At 40.9% G+C, this 19229-nt stretch overlaps 1 protein-coding gene across 3 annotated transcripts in view; it reads right to left on the bottom strand.

The window, feature by feature from the left end:
• Window positions 1–2693: 2693 nt before the first annotated feature.
• The window catches only part of LOC124474727 (raftlin-like), a 44399-nt gene continuing 27863 nt past the window's right edge, over window positions 2694–19229 (bottom strand). For all 3 annotated transcript variants that reach the window (XM_047031146.1, XM_047031137.1, XM_047031129.1), the window contains exons 6-10: window positions 16046–16249; window positions 11450–11565; window positions 7550–7653; window positions 5196–5271; window positions 2694–4791 (exon numbers count right to left, since the gene is read on the bottom strand). In XM_047031146.1, coding sequence (XP_046887102.1) covers window positions 4066–4791; window positions 5196–5271; window positions 7550–7653; window positions 11450–11565; window positions 16046–16249 — 1226 coding nt within the window. In that variant the 3' untranslated portion in view covers window positions 2694–4065. The remainder of the gene's footprint in view (window positions 4792–5195; window positions 5272–7549; window positions 7654–11449; window positions 11566–16045; window positions 16250–19229) is intronic.

Raw genomic sequence — 19229 nt, 5'->3', positions numbered from 1 at the left:
CAAGACTCTCAACCTGCAAAAAATAATGTGTTCATGATACAGACATACAGGCTGCTCTTTCGTCAAGTATGGTCCAACAATAGAAAGCTCTCTAGTTAGGTACTAGAGGCTTAAGTAGTTGCTCTCCTTGGAATGGTCAAAGAATGGAGACATTTACATTCTTTGACCATTCCAAAGACAACATAAGAGTTCTTTATTTAAAACATGGAGATGACCTGTCTGAGCTTGTTTTTCCTATTGTCCATACCGAGAAACAGGAAGTACTGAGTACTAAGAGTTCTCAACAGTGAATGCATGCAGTTGGTAAAGAGATATTTTTATATCTTAATTTGCATGCTTATTCTCCTCTGCTTTTGGATGATTGTACCAATATCTTGTACGTGAAAAATAAACCACACATTTACACATTAAATATAAATTATTTTATAATATACAAATTGTACAGATGTCATGAACAATACAAATGCAAACACTTTCCATGATAGCAAAGATACAAATATTGTTCCTTACATGTAATCCCAGCATTGACGATGAACAAAGATACTCAACATTCAAGAAGACGGCCGAGGTGAGGAAAACAGCAACATCAGATGAAAATACATATACATTGTCTACAGGCCAAAACAACTTTTAAAATAATTTGCCATCCTATTGTATTGTGTCATGTAATTTCTCATCTGTCCATTTCACAACATAGCACACAGGAATGAACCCTGTACCACAAAAATGTATTTGCACAGTGTCACCCTAGAACAATTGCTCCACTGCTGAGCTTCAGACAGTTGTGGTTACATAAGACAGGAAACAGCATATTAGCTTTTTACATAAGTTTGTATAAGATTCTAGACAAAGCTGAAGAGATCTAACATTAGTCACAGGTCTTGGTCCTGTCACGGCAGGGAAAGTAAACATGGTTCAGCATAATTTAACTGATGAAGTTCCAGATCCTGCTTTACTCCCTCTCCATCATAATTTTTTCATGTCCCAATCCCAGGACTTTATCTAAAACAGCCAATCATTCCTTAACAGCCAGAGACAAAACCATGGGGGTGGTGACCCCGGGTGGTATAGACGGAAACAGGACCTGGTGTAATTTGACCCCAATTCTTTGAAGGTCATTGTTGTACATGGTAATGAACGTCAAACCGGACTCCTGTAGGCGTTCAAAAATGATATAAAGTATGAGATCACCCAAAACTGGTTGGCTGAACTTTTACCCAGTTACTAAATTAACATTATGTTTGTTCAGGCAATTCAATTCCAGTGTTCAATAATGTCAAAGGGGAATACCTGTCAAAGATATGAAAAATGAAAAAGGATCTACACCAATTGAATTTGTGATATGAAAAACAACGTTCTGAAATAAATGAATCAGGAATTTCTTTTATAAAACGCCATAGCCGTTCAACTGACATTCACAATAGGAAGAATGATAGCATTCCTACAAAACTTAATATAATGCAACTGGGAAATCTTTCAAATTTTCCTGATAATCTTCATCATCACAAAGATAGTTTTTCACTGTCATTTGTATCCTGTTAATCTTTGTATCAACTAAATACTGAACTGTAGTTGTTAATGATAAAAAATCACCTGTAATCCAAAATGGCTAAAACAAAATTGGCAAATACAAAAAATGCTTTTTAAGGATCATACAGCCTGAAGCAAAATGTTTTAGAAAGAGAAGAATAGCAATACAATAATACCACAAATAATGTTCCAATAAGAGATCACCCAGACTTGATATCATGATGGGTATTTTCCATTGCTTAGGCAAAGTCCTGTATACTTCACCCCCTTCCACTTGTGGAAAATCAATTTGAGCTCCATCGTGACCCCTGACCTTTCTGCCATTATTTATGACCTCATGCTCACAGGATCCAGCTCCATCATCTCGGGCCAGGAGGACAAGAAGCATATGGTGAAAAGGGTCAGAAATAATGACCCCAGAGCTAAAAAACCCCTGTCAATCCTCAAAGCTAACAGCATCCATCAGAAACACCTTTTAGCAAGCTCAAGCACGACAGCATTACAGTACACAGAACCTGTACTTCCAAACCAAATCCCAAACACTGGTTGTAAAAGTCAAAGGTAGACAATTTCACCTTCAAATTAAAAAACTTTACTTAAAATGTGTTAAGCTAACAACTCAGACCTCACCTCAGGAAACATAGATTTTACCTTTCATTTACCTAAAAACACTGAATGCAATGCTCTTTAATAAGACGACAACACAAACTAATGGCCTCTACAACACCTTCAAAGGACTATTAGGGCCACATTTGGCAAGGCTATCCTGGCAACAGTTTGGAATTCTACTCTATACAATACATCGGCCGTTCACATGAAACAGTCTAGAACTGTCTGCTGGTAATAAATACAAAAACTGACCGCATTTCCAAAAGAACCCCATTCATCTGAAAAGGTACGCACATCTCACACCAACTTAGCTTGGTAACTGCCACACAATTAGAATCATGCCTATCTCAATCACCGTTAACATGAAGAGTCATGTGTTTGACAAGGTGAGTTGGGTTACTGTCAATTGGGTCCATAAATGAGTCCAGATTATAACTGTATGTGACTTCTGACAGATACCCCGTTGACAAAATCCATTAGCCTGCAAATTACTGTGCTGTAGTGTCAATGCAGACAGCTGTTAAAATGGAACACAACATGATACCATGAAAGGGTACATTAGTATTTCTTTATTGTCAGAAATTATGCAGCAAAGAGCTTCTTAATAAAGCTGGAGGTGAAATATCAAAGCAAAATAGGTGAGAAATGGCCATTCAAAAGACCTTTTCTAAATTAAAGTAGGCAATTTATTTCTCTCTCCCTCTCTCTATCTCTGTCTCTCTCTCTCTCTCTCTCTCTCTCTCTCTCTCTCTCTCTCTTTCTCTCTCTCTCTCTCTCTCTCTCTCTCGCTCATTTCGTCTGTCAAAGGTCTTGGTCCTTACCACGGGCTTCTTTATCTGCAGGACCTGTGTGATATACCATTGACTGGAATGTTATGTTGAATATGATTAGAGCCTTAACTATACCTAAACCCTCCTTCAGAGGATGATTCATACTACTGAACACTTGACCTGCTGAAACATAAGGACCTGTTAAGGAGGCAATGTGAAGCTGCCACTCCTGGCCAGACAATCAGAATGATTATCAGTATTGATCTATAGCACTTGAATGGCAAGGGCACAAAGACAAAGATATACAGTATATTCACCATTTACCGGATTGACTGTAGCAACAATAACCATAATCTTTACCCCTGTTTTTGTCTTTCATTTTTCGATTAACACAATTATTTGAGTATATTACAGCATAGGACCAGGACATAAGCAGTAGCAAGTCTGTACATTTTGAACCCAATGACCCTAATGATAAAAAAAATTCAATTGAATCCAGTAGTTTGGGTATAGGCATCCTTTACAATCTTCTCCTCTGTCATTAATTATATACATTCAGCATGTGAGTATACAGTAGGGTGTATGTTGAAGGCTAACATAAAGGCAATTTGGAGAGGGAGATGTCTTCTGGGGAGGCAAAATAAGAATAAGGGAGATAAATGTTGCAGTGATATAAGCTCCAACTGTCCCTCCAATAGATAGAGGCATGTCTAGGGCTGTCACGATATTTGAATTTCACTACACGATTATTGTGGCCAAAATAATTCACAATAACGATATTATCGCAATGTCTCTAGAAAATTTGAAAAATATATATAAAATAATGCTATTAGTCAAATTCAACTTTAACTCTGTTTATTGTATGTTTTGTCTCTTTTTTTGCAAAGGAATTACACTTAAACTCAAAATATGTTCTTACAATGTTGAACATAAAGAATCTAAAATTATAAATTGCGCTGGTTTATTTTCACGGTATTATCATGTGTATTATTAAAATGTTATCAATATTTCATTTTTTTATATCATGATTATCGTCAATACCGGTATATCGTGACACCCCTAGGCATGTCCCAGAGATTGAATGACCTCTTCACGTGATGGTGTTTGGAGGAATTGGACAAATTGTTGGGTCTCTGCTATGGTCTGAAGATGAGGTCTACTCTGCTGTTCCTAGAGTTTTTTCAGGGCTTTGATTGGTCACTGTGACATGTCCATCAACAAACATTTCCTCTTGGACCTCTTCCTGAACTAGTGGTTCTTCCTGTTTGGGTGTGTTTTGTTGCATGGCAACATTCTTTGATTTTGTACTCTCTCCATCTCCATCTTTTTCTTTTTCAGTCTCTATCCCATTTTCTTTCACTTCCTCTATTTCAATTTCTCCTGTTTTAAACATTTCATCTTTAGTCTCCTCTACTCCCTCAGTCACAATGACCATTTCTGTTGTATCCTCAACACCACCATTTTCTACAGGAGTCACTGTTTCCATCTGTCCTTCTTGTTTCTGGTCAGTGTTTGCCATTCCTTTGGCTTGTTCCTCTGCTCTCTTGTCTTTTCCTACTCTCACCTCTGTTCCTACATCCCCATCCAATTCTTCCCCAGTTTCAAGTCCACTTTTAGTTCCATTGTCGGTCTTCATCTCCTCTGGTGCTACCGTCTCTTTCCATTCAGTTTCTACTTCTGCTTTCTTTACTCTCTCTTCTACGTCCTCCTTTTCGTCCAAGCTCTGGCTCTCCTCTTCCACAAATTTCTCCCCATCTTCAAGAATCTTAGGGTCTTCCAGCTCTTTTTCTCCTTCTGATGGCTTGTTTTTCTTCTTTTTGGTCTTTGGCACATCTTTGACAGAGTTCTTGTTGGACTTGCTCCGGTTTTTAAACATCAGTTTCTGAAATTCAGGATTTTGGGGTGAAAATGTGTCTTCAATGTTTATGCATTGCTCATTGTTGTCAAGCTGTACAAAAGGAACCTTATGACAAGCTAGGGAAAAGGATCGTTCAAATGACTCTTGTTAATATGGGGAAGAACATTTAAGTAATTTCAAGAGAAATGATTGATATCTTCAGGGTACTCCGTTGGGCCAAAAAAACACATTTCAAGTAATATCTCTGAGATTAACTAGACAAACAAAGAATGTTTTAGAATTATATCACTCATATCAATTATTGGAAATAAGCATGTGACGGAAGATCTCATATGTCAGAGGTTATCAATAGTATATGAAGTCACAGAATGCGAGTGGACCCCACACATGCCAACAAAAAAATGCAGAAGAAAACAAGTTTTCTGTACCTTAGATTCCCTACTCCTGCGAGGCAAGACAGGTCTCTGTAGAAACACTATCTGTTTGGTGGACAGACTTCCATCACTAAGTTGCAGGAGAAAAAAGGGTGAGGTTAAAAATAGGGAGAGGGTGAAAGGGTAGAAAAGTTAACACAGATTCTGTTTTGTTGTATACATACAATATCTACAAAAGGCTATGGTTGTAGACATTAGTAGCACCTTGAGTTGGTCCTATAAACGTACGCTACTACTATAGAACTAAGTGACGGGCTAGCATTTGCCTTTTGTTTTGCTGTAGGTTGACACAGCAATACTGCATTCAAACGAGAACAAGCAGTCATCAGTTTTGCTTTACTCTCCCTCTGTCATTGCACACGCACAGTGAAGAGGGACTGAGGAAATACATTTCACTCGAATGCCCCCCCCCCCCCCAAGACACATATCATGCCTTGGCTAATGTGGTCAAGCATATTGACCCCCCTATTCCCAATATCCTATCCTGTCCCTGAAGTGTGCATCTTAGCACTTTTCCACAATGACGTAAAAGCAAAAATAACTGTTTTAAAAGACCGTGCTTAAATCAATCACGTTTTATTATGGATGTAGGGGAGTGCTCACAAGGGACTTTGTTCCTTAAAATATGGCCGCTCTCTCTTCCCATAAACTTCAACAACATAATCTCCCTGGCCCCAATTCATGTCTCATTCTGTTTTCACTTGATCCACATGAGTACTTGAGATGACAGATTAATGTGAGCAGGAAACACTGATTCTGTTACATATGGGCTTCCTGTCTCTCTCTCTTTTTCTTCCTCTCTCAAACATGAGAAATGCTCTCTCTAAGATAGCCCCATCTAAGCCCATGAACACGAATACACATGCATGCTCGTACACACACACTGGTGGGATGCAGCTTTGAGTTAGATCCTGAATTAAAGCTGAATCCATAACCTGGCACGAGAGGAGCGATAGCGAGTTAGATAACAGTGTAACAAATTAAGAGTCTGCACAAATCTCTCCATCTACATCAACTTGGCTTCAAGGTCTCATGCAGAGGTTTACCATTTAAACCGTCCCAAACCCTTTTTTTTTCTCCACCGTTTCTCCACAGCCCATTTTCTGGGCTGTCAGATTGGTGGGCAGTTTCCTGCTAAATCAAAATGGGAGGAAAGGAACCTGAGTTCTCAGAAAAAGAGCCCATTAAACTAGAAAAGAGCTGGGTGGCTTGGAAAATTACTAGCCATATCCAGTCTCCTTTAAGAGGTATGTGATTGTGGTGCCAGTATTCCTCCTAAAACTACCACAAAAGACTACCTTTTGTGTCTAGGCTTCTTGTGTCTAGGTTTCTCCATTAATTGCTCATTCAAGATTGTAATTCAGTGGTGCACTCACACAACATAATCAATCAAGGGCTCATTAATGTAATGACAAAGTCAAAGATGATTTACAATTATGTTTAAGCCTCTTTCATGTCTTGATGGGAGTGCTATTTGTGTTCAGTGATATTGATATACTGTGTAAAAGCATTGTTGTGACATAAGGTTCGTCTTTGTGAATACAATGAAACATGTAACAGCTTATTTTACTTTGCTGCAACAGCATGAGGGTGGGATGAAACAGACTGTATTCCTTTACATAAAGTGTAGAGAATATAATGGATCTCAGAGTGAAAGCAGTATACATACAACATTCTCGGTGTAAATTAATCATAAAAAAAGTGTAATGACTAAGATAATCTGATTTGGATCAAGTTGTTTTGGTGGACAACAACAGCTGATGCCGTTCAGTTTCGGCAGATAAATGAGTGCTGTGTTTTATCTAGGCCGTCTCTTTGATTAATTAGCCATGTTGCGCTGTTGTGTTGTGGCATTTTGAGACAGGAAAAAAAACCAGAGTTGAGAATAGATCTGTAATTAATCAGCTATGCTCTGGAACGGTCACAAAAAGGACCACCAGAGACAAGGGCATGCTAAACTGCAACAGCCACTGATGACAGAAGCCTTGTGGGGACGGCACACCGCTTCCTGTATCGGTCTTCATACTGTCTCTCTGGTGCATGATAGATACTTGAGTGAGTGGATGCGTCCACGTGCTACACCCATTTGAGTCAGAGCTCACCCAACTGACAGACAGTCATAGCTCTGTCAAAAGATTTTCCAGTGACACACACGAGCTTGCTTCTCAAGTCATGTTGCTCAACACCCTAACCACATTGCCAAAAACAATATATTTGTGGTTTCTTTAGGGACATGAACTGACTTCAGGCGACTGAGGTGTTAAAACGATTAAAAAGGATGGCTTTGTCATTGAGTGGACACTAGGAAACACATGTACAATGCCCAAACCACAGTGTAGTTACATTACCTGTTAGTCTTGATGATAGGTGTAGGCAGCACACAGGTGAGTCTCCACCCATACATGGCTAGAGACTGAAGTAATGGAACGTAGTCTGTCTTCACCTGCAAACCCTACGGAGAGATCACATCACACAATTATTAAAACAGCATACTCTCTGTCCCTTATTATTTATTTTTTGGTGCATTTTTGCTTTATAGAAATAGAGACAGTGGGCGGGCATTCAGGAAATAGCCTGGGCTGGAATTGAACCTGGGCACTTGAGTCAGGCCTTGGTCTATGAGATACGTGCCCTTAACCGGAGAGCCAGCCACCAACCTCTCATAAGTTTGATGGATATGATCACACACAAATGCAGTACATTCATGTACATGCACACCCACACACAAACACCCACATTGCATTTGCTCTCACAGGATGTGTTAGTGGTTTGTTGTGCTCTACATATTTGTACTGACTGAGAAACCACGGCACGTGTCAAACATACCAACTCGCTGGCACTTACACAAAAAACAAGAAACCTAGTTCACAACAGTTCTACTGATACTCAATTGCGAGATTAATGACGGTTTATTCTTCTTCTCCAGCCATTTTCAAAGCATATAGGAAACTGCTCTGATCAGGTCAACAAGTTAGCCACACAGACAAAGGTCCTCCAATATCATTATTATTTTTTGAATGTTGAGATCCACCAGATCTAATAGTATCTCTATCAGCATACAGTACACACAGTACACATCACCATGACAACACTGACAAACATGACACATTTACAGCAGCCCAACATTTGGAATCACAAGCTACCTCTGCAGAAAATAAAGTATGTTGTAATGGTTATTTACATTGGCATTCATTCTTCCAGCCTCTCAAAGACTTTAGTTTTGGAACCTTTCCAGAAATGTTTTTTTTTATACTTGTACATTCAAGGGGTATTGATTGAGAAAGGATTTCTGTGAAATAGTAGGCCACTTCTGAGAGAAAGGTTAAAGCTTTTAAAGGTTCTCCTTTATGTGATTCACCACATCATACAGCTAGGTAAATCAAAAGCTAAGCAAGGTTGTATGGTGATCTTTACTCAAGGTATAATCTTGAGTAAAGATAAAGTATAGAAAATGTAAAAATAACCCTACATGGTCAAATAAATACTAAAGGTGGGGTGTTAACAATGCTTAGGCATACATGATGAAGTGTGTGATAAGGTTGGGATGAAGCCAAAGCGTTGAAGAGGTTTAAAAACGCTTCAGGAGAGGGTGGAGCTGAGGTCAGCTTGAAGTTCAGAGTGCACTTAAGGAATTTGGAGATAGAAAACACAGGGCCATTGTTTTGTTTTTGTTCTGATCTGCTTCTTCAGACAAGGGGTATGTTTTTAAATAAGTTCAAATAAATCTTCTTGTTGACTGAAAACAATGATTTTCATCTCTTTTTAAATAGAATTATATATTTAAATTGTGGTATTTCTATTATTGTCTGTCTATTCTTATTTCAGAGGTTTCCCCATAGGCCCCTCCACAACAGTCACACTTCTCACCACAGTACTGGACTGTTTCACACTTGCAGGGACTGAGAAATTGTATCTTGTATCTAGGTCATCTCCTTTCTCACCTCCGCCAGAGAAAATATTATGGGCAAATAATACACTGATACAATCCCACCAGATATCCCCTTGCTTAACCAGTGAGCTTCCATTTGATATGTACACTTTTTTGTTATTTCTATAGATGTCATCAACTATGTAGAACAACAACATCCAAATCACTTTTCCTTTGTATATGTGTGTGAATGTGAACACACACACGCACACACACGCACACACACACACACACACACACACACACACACACACACACACAAACACACCACACACTCACACATCCTGATGCTGTGGTGTTTGTTGACATTCATTCATTTTTGATTCATTTTACTAAAGGGATTTCTAGTGACTCTACTGACGCTCTTCAAAGTCAGGACTTCAGACCATTAGAAAATAATAATTACAGTAACATCAACGTCAATTCTGAGAAAGCTGCAGATAATAACTTCAACTAGCCTACAGATCTGTTAAATTTCTTGGTAAATAATATTGATAATGGCTATGTACTGGTGAGTTCCATTCAATATAGCCCCTAAAGGAAACACTCATGGGGCATTGAGAAAACAAGAGGGTTTGCTTTTAGAGCTACTCAAATGTTGTCCTACAGGGTTAATCATTTTGAGAACTAGAAAATCACTCAGTGGCACAGAATCTAAAAACAAGCTGTAAGGCAAAGAATACTGGTGCCCAAGCAACAAATGTAACTAACGTCAACTTCCTGTTGCCTCACCTCAGGTTTGTCCTTAATAATTCATCTGGATATAACAAGATTGTCGGAAATACAATAACATGATGCTAATGGATTTCCCCTTCAGGAATAAGAAGTAATATTGACATTACCAGCAAGCAAATTTATGAAGAATGGTCTTCACTGAGGTTATTAAAGAGAACAACTTTTTTGTTGTTGCTGTGTAACACAATCATAGGAGTTGGAGGAGGGGGCTGTCAAGCACCAAACCTAAGGCTGCACTCCTTATTGATTTTTCTTTCGAGTCTGTAGACAAGCTTTGTATTCGAGCTGTCATTGTGGAGGACGTGGTGTCGGCCGAGTTATTCCTTTTCTGTGCACTCCTTGAAATTGGGTCAATATACCTACAGTCTTCAGAAAAAAAACTTGTTATAGTAGGCAACAGATGAATGAACACGTTTAGATCTTTGTTCTTTAGTCGGATCTACACCGACTCCCTTACAGGTCACGTCAACTACAAAGTAACTCCATAGCAATACAAATACAATTAGTAAGAACATTGTAGGTACATAGTAATTCATGAATGGTATTAAGTGTTAGCAGATAAGGTTATTAGTGTAAGAAGGCAGAGTTTGGGGAAGAGGTGTAGTGGTACAGTAGGTGAATGTTGAACAAGAATATTGACCAAGATCAATGTTAACATGCACTTACCCCTGGAAAGCCCAACCTCCCCCATACTAAGTTTAATTTGTATAATAACTTGTACAGTTAAACCGTAATGAAGTGTAACTGCAATCAGTTCTACTAACTACAATCGTTTCACTATAGGTGTTGCCATGTACATGTTCTTTTTACATCATGGTACAAAAACATTGTTTTTTATAAAACGAGGCACAAAAATGTAAGATGCACAATTACATCCAACTTCATCAGATATTTGAAAACACAGCCAGAAGGTTTAGTTTGTCTGGACAGTTAGCTAGCCGATGGTAGGCTGAGGGCTCTTTCAGTCAAGTGAAGTTTGTATATCTACCTCAAAGACTTGATATGTGACAGGCAAAATAGAATAATATTTAACTTTATAATATATCACCTGTAAAATGAGTTGATGTCAAGGTTAAAAAGTTCTTTTCATGACCATTTCGTTTTTTTTTTACTGGCTACCAATACTGAGATGGACAATGACAGTCACATTTTGAGGACAAAAGTCTCTTTCACACTTTGATAGCCCCAGGGCTAGAAAATCCAAACTCGATTACTGTGATAACATCAGCACACACACACAAACACACACTCACACATACACAACACACACAAAACACACACACATGCACACACACACAAATAATCATACTGATGGCTCAATGCAACACACATTCACGTCAGAAAGAAATGCCCCCAAACAAAGTAGACAGAAATCAATTTCTAACATGGATTTCTACAAACTGTGGACTTAATCGCTGGGAAGATAAGAGCTAGATAAGGGAGATAAGACAAGCCACTGTGACACGTCTCATGAATTGAGATTTGCCTCTGGATCACTGGTAGCACAGGGAACATTTCAAAGTGACAACTACCACTCTCAATGTCAAGACAAACAACTGCAACATGAGAGACAAAAGCCACTCACGTCGATGACGGTCCACTGCTCAACCACGATGGCGTCATAGGTGGTGGTGGTGTTCGACTCCCCCTCTGTTGCCTCTTGGAAGATGAAGACGCTTTCCACCGACTTAGGCAGCAAATCTGCAGAGAATAGAGAGAACGGCCATGAGAGACTATTTACAGGACAGAGGGTGTCTTGTTGCCAAGCCTTGGGGCCAGAGGGAAACTTAATGAGATTATGCAGCCACCCAGCAACCCCACATGCAGTGGGTCATTTATTACACAGGCTACACTCAGCATTTGTATTTGTAACGTATGGTCTGGATATGTTCCTACGTTTTTTTGTACGGAGGTAGAGTGGGTGAGATACTGTGACGAATGGATAAATAAACCTTATAGGATGGACCGATTTTTTGATACATTGAGCATGATTAGACACAAATACTTCACTTGAGACTGAGGGACCCATATTACTATGGCTAAAACAATACACACTTACATTTACGTAAGCACAACAAACAGACTGTCTTTAGATGCCAATGGTCATATTAGCCATATTGGCATCCCGGATAAAACCCACTGCCTGACAAAGAAGGGCTATTCTTCTCTTGTTATTGCACTGAACAGCGTGAAAAACACAGCCCAGACCTTTGTAGACCAAACCAGACTTCTGTTCTGGCCTGAGTGCTTTCTCATTACTACCGCACCATTTACACACTAATACAGTTTGCTGGGCCCAGGCTTCACCATGAGACTCTCCACATTTCATTACGTGGCCATAATAATGGGGGAACAAGGGGTGGCTGGGGAGCCCGGTCAGAAGAGGCGGGACGACAGGCTCCTTTATTTTCTCCCCAGAAAACCCATTTAGGGCCTGAGTGCGCTCAATTGAAGACATCTCTCAGACATCTCTTGGCTCTTTTCAAATACAGACATTGTCGTTGTGTCCCACCCACCCCCCACCCCGCCCCCCAACCAACCACCCACCCCCTATACCTCCTTCCCTCCTCCCTCTTCCATCCACCTCTCCATCTTCCCCACATCATTCATCAGTCGTCCCTACTTGGCGTATAATTGGAAAGCCCTTGCGGAGATTGTGTCGGCCTGATCGTTCCTCGCCAGTGCTGCAGGATCACTCAGGTGAGATGCACACAGCGATCCTGTCTCTTTGCTTTAGGAGAAACACGCCTGGGCTGTGATGCAGACAGACACTTAGCAGAAGGGGCTGAAGAAACAGACCGGGCTGGGATAAGAGGCCACACAAATAATGTAAACATTATGCATCTTCTACTGACTGAAGGGTATCTCGCGAGACACCAACTTGTACCCTTCCAAAACGTCCAAAGCACCTGGGGCTAGCACACATAGAGACACATGCTAATGCTTAACTGAGACTGAAAATAACAGCAAAGGAACATAAAGACAGAAGGACTTTCGAGGGAGACGGGTGGAGTCGCAGGGTGACACAGCCTGACGGCTTCACACGTACTTGGCAAGCAGACTTCCTTGAGGGAGACACACACAAGGGAGTCAGAGGACTGTGTGAGCTTGAGGTTGTCTTGACCGAGTGGAAGCCACTAACTGCCCCTGCCCCAAGTCATGTGTACTACTGACATGATTTAAACATGTGTGCTCAGCACTGCCTGACAGACAAGGAGACATGGCTGTGACAGCTTATCTATATTTTAAATGGGACAGCTCGGAACCGAGAGGGAGAAGCAGATGCAGAGGTAAAGAGGGAGTGGGAAAGAGAGAAACAGAGAGGGAGAAAGAGAGATAGAGAGAAAGGGATGGATGGGGAGGTTACTAATGTGTGTGGATTGGTCGGGGCTCTTCCCCGGTGAGCCAAAGGTCTGGAGGCTTGGGGCCACGCAGCTGTTGTTTCTAGGCAGATTTCTGGCTGTAGCTAAGGGGATTTTGTCAAGAATATGACTTGAATGGTTCGGCAGACCATCTAAAGAGACACCTTTCAGAGAAATATACATACAGACAGGAAGGCAAGCAGGACACACACATACATGCAGACACAGGCCTTCATACCTCTAATTCTACAATCCAAGACATTGTCTCTCCAAAAATGCAAGCACATCATTTCCCTCCTAATACCGTATTGGAATTTCATATGCCTGGATCTTCCTTCTGCTTTGCCTGAATATATAAAGCCCAAAGCTTACTGTCATGCATATGAATGGCTCAATGTCTCACAGCCCAGGCTACAAATCCTTATAGTGGGACTGGAGATAGCTTAAGCTAAATGTAACAATAAATAAAAAATCCCCGTCAACACCATTAGTGTCAGTTCACCAGTAAACAAACTCGTTGCCCCATCTCAGAACTCCAGCCGAGCTCTGGCTGTGTGTATGTGTTAGGGAGACGTACACACCGTGTGCGCGTCTGCTGCTGTGCTAAGGTGACGTGCTGAGTAGGAATGTTTAAAGGTCGTCTCATGACATAGGGCTAGTAGAGATGACTGCTCTGCTGGTGGAGATTCTGCTAAATTCAATAATGGTCTAATATCCGACCCCTCAGTGCTGTAAAAGTCTCTATTTTCTTCGAACACACTCCCACCCTCTCCCGCCTAGCCAAGCCACAATATTAAACAGGATCCCCCCCCCCCCCCCTCACCACTATTACCAACCCCTCCCCACACACTTCAACCTCCGACGCCTCCTCAGCAAGCTTCACCATGGAAACCCATCTTCTGGGTGAGCGGGATGGGGCGAGACGGTTTGTGAGTGAGTGTGATTGTGAGTGTGTGGTGTATGCGTATTCCCTTGGACCATCCTCGGCAGCCGACAACAAGCACAATAGGGAGATGGTGTTGTGTTTAGGCAAAGGGCACCAGATAAGGAGGAATATATAAATATGAATGCATGAATATGAACAAAGAAGCGTGTGACTGTAAGAAAGGAAAACAATAGCAGCAAAACAAGGGCAGAAAATGCAGAGGTGTCAAGTCATAAAATGATGATGATCTGGTTATATTTGTTGGCAATTTAATGAAAACAACATATAAGCCTGTAGATGGGACCCATTGCAACTTTTTAACTTCATGGTGTCCATTTCTTTATAGGTGACAAAATGTCAATTAATTCATTGGCTTGTTCCTTAACCAGATTTAACCAGGGGTTCTAGTGTATAATTGAATCCCTGAGCTGAAAAAGTCCACCTCCAATAGTAATAAGTGAATACTGCAGTTGACATCAGGAAACTGCAGATTAAATTGGTCTAAAAAAATTGAACTTCTGTTTGATTTCACCATACTTGATTTATATTAACATTGTTTGGACTTTCTGATCATTTTGTCAACTGGTAATGAACTATTGGCACCTCTTCTCAATAGATGAAAGAATACTTTTATTTATAAATCAACATAAATCTAACATACTCTCTCATCTACAAGAACATATATCTCCTTGACTCTCTTCACCCCGCTTCACACTGTTGTTTAAACTATCCAGTTCACACATTTAACACGATCAATTCTAACAACCTGCATCTCCCTAGATTTTGGACATTTCACTGTTGGTTTTTATTTAGATACAGAGTATCTCATTTATGGGACGATTGCTAACATTGGTAAACAAACGACATCTGTTAATAACTTCAAACATAAGCCTCCTTATTAACCTAACAACTTGATTTACCCTGCATGGTAACAAACAATTGCGTACACTCATTATGATTACCCTGATCTTCACCACTGAATATATCCTTGACGTGTACATGGTGAAGCTCGTTTCCAGTTTTAGGGGGGAGTGTCTCGTAATTAATTAAAACAGTGATCTCAAAGAGGTGCTATATTTGGAGATGTCTGTACAGCCATGGGTTCTCAAGGCTTGTTAAAATAAGCTGATCCTCTGTTTGATATACAGTAATTATATAATTATTGATCTAATTATCTAACAAATGGCTGGATGCTGCCTGGTCTTTGTTATAGATCTCTAAACGTTAAACACCATCACCAGTACAACCTTCACCTACACTAAATTATCGGTTTTGAAAATGGATGTCTGTCTGTTGATGTTTCCACTATGGGACACTCAAATAAAGAACACATTTCTTCAGCCAAGCAGAACAGTTTACTATATATTTACTTTTCCAGACCAGGCGTTTCTATGTGGCAATTTCAGGCACATATGCAAAATACATTAGACTAACCCAATAGAAAAATGAAAATGGAATTATAATAACACAGTTCATTACCCCATTCCCTTTACATAAAATATGCAAGGAGGCACTAATTTGCTATCAGGTTAATTATCTGTGTTTCAGAGTCGCTGATGCGTTCACTTTAGAAGATTAATGAATTATGACTTATATTTGCTCAAGCTGGTTGAAACCAACGGCGTCAGAACTAAGTAGCACGCCCTAGGGCCTTGCTGGAGAGGACACTGTGGGGTAGGGGAGTGGTTACTGGGCAAAACAACAAGACAGACAGACACAGAAAGGGTGGGGGGCAATGGACAACAGTTTTGCATTGCAAATTGAACAATGACTAAGTTATAAATTTGGCTGGAATATGTTGGTTGACTTACAGCAAATTGTTTCCCATATGCCAAATTGGATAGTGAAAAACAAGATCTTGAGCATTTAGACAGTCACGGTGATGCACGTTTACCATTATCGTTGCCCAGGTGGAAGTATCCATCGACAAGCGAAGCTCCATTGTTGAAGTGCTGAGTCATGTGGTCCAACCAGTTGGCCTCCACCCCTTTGACCCCCTCACCGCGGAGCTGAACCCTCAGAGGCACCTTGACGGTGTAATACTTCAACTGGCTTTCACGGACCGCCGGGTGGTTGAACAGGGCGAGAAGCTCCATCCCTGAGAAGGCAAAGAACAATGTGAGGGCAGTGTGTGGGCAGCATGAGGTCAGCGTGAGGGAAGCATGAGGTCAGCATGAGGTCAGTGTGAGGGAAGCATGAGAGAAGCGTGAGGGAAGCGTGAGGGCAGCATGAGGGCTGCGTGAGGGGAGCGTGAGGGAAGCGTGAGAGAAGCGTGAGAGAAGCATGAGAGAAGCGTGAGGGAAGCGTGAGGGCAGCATGAGGTCAACTTGAGGGAAGCGTGAGGGCAGCATGAGGGCTGCGTGAGGGGAGCGTGAGGGAAGCGTGAGAGAAGCGTGAGAGAAGCATCAGAGAAGCGTGAGGGAAGCGTGAGGGCAGCATGAGGTCAACTTGAGGGAAGCGTGAGGGCAGCGTGAGGGCAGCATGAGGGGAGCGTGAGGTCAGCATGAGGGCAGCATGAGGGCAGCGTGAGGGCAGCATGAGGGCAGCGTGAGGGCAGCATGAGGGAAGCATGAGGGCAGCGTGAGGGCAGCATGAGGGCAGCATGAGGGCAGCGTGAGTGGAGCGTGAGGTCAACGTGAGGGAGGCGTGAGGGCAGCGTGAGGGCAGCGTGAGGGCAGCATGAGGGCAGCATGAGGGCAGCGTGAGGGGAGCGTGAGGTCAGCATGAGGGCAGCATGAGGGCAGCATGAGGGAAGCATGAGGGCAGCATGAGGGCAGCGTGAGGTCAGCATGAGGGCAGCATTTTTCAGCATCATAGGAAGGTACAACTACTACTTTTTGACTAGATTTATTATAAAAAATACTTTGTATATATTTACCTAATACCTGGTCAAACACAATGTTCCCACATACAGGGAAAATACTAATAGTCCTAAAAATGGGGAAATCTTTATTTGCTGAATTGTTTTGAGTGTGGCAAAGAGAGTTAAACTATGGTTTATTCATTTTCTGTGCTGAAGGGATATCATGTTGTTAAGTAATTGAGTCATACTCCTGCAAAATTATGTCTCTCATAACACTAATGAATTATACCATGAAACAGATGGGGTGGAACAAAGGTGACACATTCTTTGTCACAGAGGAGCTACAGTATATACTACAATAGATCAATAATTCATTACAATGTTTACAACTGGTTTCTCTCAAGCTCTAATTCATGATGCATTTAACTCCATGGCAAAAACAGGACACTTGAAACAGGACACATATCTTCGCATATACTTTTCTTGGAAAGTAAATCATGAAATTGTCTTGATTCAGTATGGAAAATAAATTACAATGTTTATGAACTTTTGCTATAGCAACTGCAACTAAATGGCAACATTATTCTTTTAAATTGAATGCATTTCATTGAATGCAACAACATTCCCCTCTGAACCAGATGGAGGGCCAGAATGTGCTGTACTCCAAGCCATCCACCCACAGCCATGCACACACACTTGCACCCCCCCCCCCACACACACACACACACACACAAACACACACGGACCGAACAGTTTCATCTGTCAGTGTGTCAGTCAGATAACCAGAAATAATAAATAATTGATTATAATTTTATTGCTTGCACGCTTGAGCGATGTGACAGCTGGCCACCAAATTCCACAGCAAGACACAAGTCAGCCCAACCACTGCGAAGCAGTAACATAGGTGTGAGTCAACATTTCTAACTCTGTCTGAATTCTTGTTTCAAACCCAGAAGTAACTTGCCTATGTCTGAGGGGCAGAAAGGGACCAACCAACATGCAACATGCCAAACGTATTGTGGAGAGGATAGGGTGTGTGATGTCAGTGTCCTCACTGGAACATCTGGTGGCTCTACACATAATTGTCATCAAAACTGGTTACCAGATTACATTTTAGGTAACGGTCCAATACAATCTATACATTCTAACTATTAATCTTGAACAATGTCGCTGGCTCATCTAATATTGGTACAGGACAGGGAGTACATTTACATTTAGTCATTTTAGCAGACGCTCTTATCCAGAGCGACTTATAGTAAGTACGGGGACATTCTCCCCGAGGCAAGTAGGGTGAAGTGCCTTGCCCAAGGACACGTGTTATGTTGGCACGGCTGGGAATTGAACTGGCAACCTTCAGATTACTAGCTCGATTCCCTAACCGCTCAGCCACCCGACTCCCGTAAGTAAGAGGAGGAATTACTTGATTAGGCTTTAACCTAATATGTGGCTTCTCAAACTGACTTATTGAATTGTTTTAGGATACAGTCAAATTATTTTTTTATCCCTAAATGCTCATGGACAAGAGACAGTACTTTCATAAACATTCATAGAATGTCACTGACCTGCCTGTTTTTCTGTCAAATGCAAACATGCATGCTAATAGAATTCTCCAGTAGGTATATAGTTATTTGTCTTGGGGTTTGGCTTTAAAGCACACACACATACAATTAGCACTGTGGAGTGTATCCAGTACAGTATGTTTCAGGTTAAGTATCTTGAGACCTATTAAAGTTTCACATGAAAGGTATTACATGACTGACAGTCTTTGTGAAGTTACCTTCTCTGGTCTGCTATGTGTTGACGTTAGCAGCTAACAGGGTAACGAGCGCATGAATGCAATTACAACGTTCAAACATGTCACTTCAAAGTCTCGTCTCATGGATGCCTGTCCAACTGACAAGTTTAACTCTGCTGAAGTATTTTCTGTCCTTTTACCAATCCTGTGGGACGTTATCTTATTAAATATGTGAATGCTTATTGTTTTATTTTTCTTTCTTTTCTTTCTTTCTTTCTTTCTTTCTTTCTTTCTTTCTTTCTTTCTTTCTTTCTTTCTTTCTTTCTTTCTTTCTTTCTTTCTTTCTTTCTTTCTTTCTCCCACTAACCACTCGACACCATTGCTCCAACCAGACAGATCTCATCAACAGCTGCACTATTCAATATATTTCTTCTTATTTGCATTGTGGATACTGCTTCAGTTTAGACTATGGTTAAAGTTTGCAGTTGACCCAATTTACCCTTTTGACTACAGCATATGTACACCTGCAGCTGAATGAAG

The sequence above is a fragment of the Hypomesus transpacificus genome, chromosome 2 (genome assembly GCF_021917145.1).
Source record: "Hypomesus transpacificus isolate Combined female chromosome 2, fHypTra1, whole genome shotgun sequence".
In the NCBI taxonomy this organism is placed as follows: Eukaryota; Metazoa; Chordata; class Actinopteri; order Osmeriformes; family Osmeridae; genus Hypomesus; species Hypomesus transpacificus.
The sequence above is the reverse complement of the archived record's forward strand: the minus strand, read 5'-3'. Positions and strand labels throughout refer to the sequence as shown.